This window comes from Anguilla anguilla, chromosome 11 (assembly GCF_013347855.1).
Source record: "Anguilla anguilla isolate fAngAng1 chromosome 11, fAngAng1.pri, whole genome shotgun sequence".
Taxonomy (NCBI): Eukaryota; Metazoa; Chordata; class Actinopteri; order Anguilliformes; family Anguillidae; genus Anguilla; species Anguilla anguilla.
Window position 1 is genome coordinate 5,172,062 of NC_049211.1, and position 3,612 is coordinate 5,175,673.

At 48.0% G+C, this 3,612-nt stretch overlaps 1 protein-coding gene across 2 annotated transcripts in view; it reads left to right on the forward strand.

Moving 5' to 3' along the window:
* tbc1d22b (TBC1 domain family, member 22B) overlaps positions 1-2,084 on the forward strand; it is a 62,734-nt gene extending 60,650 nt beyond the window's left edge. For both annotated transcript variants that reach the window (XM_035380957.1, XM_035380958.1), the window contains one exon: positions 1,581-2,084. In XM_035380957.1, coding sequence (XP_035236848.1) covers positions 1,581-1,709 — 129 coding nt within the window. In that variant the 3' untranslated portion in view covers positions 1,710-2,084. The remainder of the gene's footprint in view (positions 1-1,580) is intronic.
* The last annotated feature ends 1,528 nt before the right edge of the window (positions 2,085-3,612 follow it).

Below are 3,612 nucleotides of genomic sequence, written 5' to 3' on the forward strand. Positions count from 1 at the left end.
CTTGTTGTGGACGTTGTGTGTTTATGTGCTGTCTGTCTCTGATCTCCTCTCTGCGATTGGAATAATTGCTTCTCCAGTTTAAGAGGCGCTCAGTAACCAGATTTCACACCCCGCAGAGTCTTCACAGTCGGCTGGGTAGAAAATGAGAAACTCTTATTGTTTGCTTTTACTCTTCTTCACTCTTTCATGGCTTTGGATTCTGCCCCCCCCCCCCCCCCCCCCCCCCGTTCCTGTGTCCCTGAGGCTTATCTCCTGGCTACACAGAGCACCTCTTTCCTCCTCTCCCTCTCTCATGTCTCCCTCTATCCCTGTCTCCTCTCCCTCTCTCATCTCCCTGTATGTCTCTCTTCTCCTTTCTCTCTGTCATCTCCCTGTATCCCTCTCTCCTCCTCTTCCTCTGTCGTCTCCCTGTATCCCTCTGTCCCTCTATGCCACTCTCATATTACTCTATCTCTTTATCCCTCTATCACTCTCTCCTCTCCCTCTATCCCTCTCTCTCCTCTCACTCTCCCTCTCACCCTCTTTCTCCTCTTACTCTCTCTCTCCCTTTCTCTCCTATCCCTCTATCACTCTTTCCTTATATCATCTCCTCCTCTCCTGCTTATCTCACTCTATCCCTCTCTCCTTCTCTCCCTCTCCCTCTCTCATTCTCTTCTTCTCTCTCCTCTCACTCTCCCTCTCTCTCCTTCTCTCCCTCTCCCTCTCTCATTCTATCCCACTCTGTCCTTCTCGCCCTCTCCCTCTCTCTCCTCTCTCTTGTTCCGGCTGTTGTTCCGTGTCTGTCAGGTTACGGCAGGCTAAGATGTATCGGGGGACAGTTGGGAACATTGATAGTCTTTAAAAGCATTTGGAGTTTTTCATCTGTTTTTTTTCTTCCTTTGTCAAGAAGTTCCCTCCTCCTTACAGCCTCCCCCCCCCTCATATTGCCGTCTGTCTCTCCCTCTCCTTCTACCTTTCTGTCTTTATGCTTTTCTTGCTCTTTCTCTCTCTCCCTCTCCCTCTCCATCTTTCCCTCTGTTTTCTAGCATTGCAGTTCTCTTGCAGCCTCTTTCTCTTTTCAGGCTGAAATTAAAAATTGTTTTATTTATTTATTTATTTATTTATTTATTTATTTATTTATTTGATAGGGACAGATACATTTAAACATAGATTATTGTCAAACAATATCCAATGCAATGTATCACAGCATTTATAGCATATTCTAATTTCCGATGCTTGTCCCTAGATGGGCTTTTCAAATACACACACATACAGCACAAAATCATATAATTATAAATTACATACAATAAGCTACTAGAGCATTATTATATGCATTAGAATGAATTGAGTAAAGATATCATAAAATTTGATGAAAACCTAGCAATTCATAATCACGTATGATTACGCAACTGAGTGCATTTTTAAAATTGCTTCAGTTTATACTTAAAATGCTCAAATGTGTGAATGTTCTCTTTTTAGACCAGCAAGCTCCCGTCCCGTAGAGTCGAACCCACTTTTCCTTTCCTGTGAGTAACCCCAGGCAGACCGTGTCACTGTCACTGTGTTTCCCTTCCCCCCCCCCCCCCCCCCCCCCCCCCCAGGGCCTGCTCATGCTCTTGCAGAACCTTCCCACAATCCACTGGGGCAACGAGGAAGTCGGACTGCTGCTCGCCGAGGCCTACAGGCTCAAGTACATGTTTGCCGACGCGCCCAATCACTACCGGAGATAGGCCAGGCCGCCCGCCAATCAGGCCGACCGCCAATCAGGCCGCCCGCCAATCAGGCCGCCCTGACCCTCGAGACTGACACACCCACGGACACAAAAAAAAACGAAAAAAAAACCCTCTCACAAAACGTGCTCTGCTGTGAAACGGATTCTCCTTCCTGTTGCTGAATCAACTCTTGTGCACGCGTGCGTGATGCGTACACACGTGAGCGTGCGGGTGCACGCGTGCGTGATGCGTACACACGTGAACGTGCGGGTGCGGACGAAAACACACCGCCAGACCCACAGGCAAAAAAGGAGGACCTCACAGAGAGCACGGTGGACCCCCCCGGCCCCCATTTTATCCACTCCTCCCCTCTCATTGGTCCATTGGCAGGAATAAAAAAAAAAAAATGTGTGAGTGACCAATCCCCCCCCTGGAGGAGCTGAAGTTTAATTTCTCAGAGAGGGCCACAGTTTTTGAACCTCAGCCAGCTTAGCTTGTCTGTTACAGTTAGAGTCGGGAGAAATCGAAGGCGGTCTTTCCACGGTCAGCCGCCCAGGAGACGCGGGACCGCGGTCCCACGGACCCCTTAATGAGCGCAGGTGGCGCTCCGCCATCCACTCGCCCGTTTCGACCAATCAGTGTTTCGCCGCACAAGAGCAAAGGGGCTCCACGAAGCCCGTGGCTTCCGTCGCCATGGCGTCTCCACGCGTGGTGCGTTCTGGAAGCCCCCCGAAAACTTGCTAATCGGTCGGTGCTTTTTTCGACCGTGGGACACCGCGAAAAGCTCACGCGACCGGAGGGTCACGGTCCGTCCCTCGGGAGGAAAGACGAACCGAGAAGGAAACTCATAATAGACTCGTTTGGTCGAAAGTGAAAATACAAGACTTGTGTTCTTTGCTTGGAGCTGAAGGACGTTTTCAGGCGTGGTGATGTCATCTCCAGGGTCCCTCCGCTCGCTCCGAGCCTGCCCTGCCACGCGGCGGCCATTTTGTCACACTCCACTTTCCGTGTTTCTGTGTTCCTTCGCTGGCGTTTGTGTTTCTGCTGCCGCGAGACCTTCCTACCACGGCCGTCGGGAGAGGGGCGTGGCTGGGGTCCCTCTTCCTTTCGACGGGAACGGGGCGTGGCTATGGCGGGGGGGGCGGGGGGTGGGGGGGGGGGGGGGGGGGGGGTGTCTGTACTTGAGAATGAGCAGGAAGCGCAGCTGCGACCTCCTACTGTAAGACCTCCTCCATCCCAGACTGCACTGCGTCTGCCCTGTCTCAGCCCACTGGCCTGTGACTCAGTGTGTGAATGTATCCGCCATCTCCGCCATTTTGAAAAAAGGTACCCTCTCTGCGTGGGGTCCTATCACGTGCCCTTGCAAGAGACACTTTCAGAGTTTAAAAAAATATATATTATTTTGCTTTGGGGTTAACTTCTAATGATTTTTATTTTTTTACCTTTATTTTCCTTATAATATGTGTAATAATATTAGATAATTAATATTAGCTATTAAAATTGAAATATATGTGTAGGCATTTATGTATATATACAGTGAGTGCCATAATGTTTGTAACAAAGCCATATTTTTTCTTGATTTAGCTCTGTACTCCTTAATTTTACATTTGTAATGAAACGATTAATATGTTCTTAAAGTGTAAGTTCTCAGGTTTTATCAAGATTTCAGAAAAAAGCAATTGAACACGTCTGACTAATCAGAAACCCCTGTGAAGCCATTTGTCCCAAACGTTATGATGCCCTGAAATGGGGAGAGCTATGTATAAAAAGGGCTGTTATTTCTGTATGGTGAAATTTATTAGAATACTGTTTAATAAAAGCTGAGAATCCACACTTTAACCACATACTGTATGAATTGTTTTATTACAATTGTAAAATTATGGAGTACAGAGCTAAATCAAAAAAAAAATATGGCTTTGTC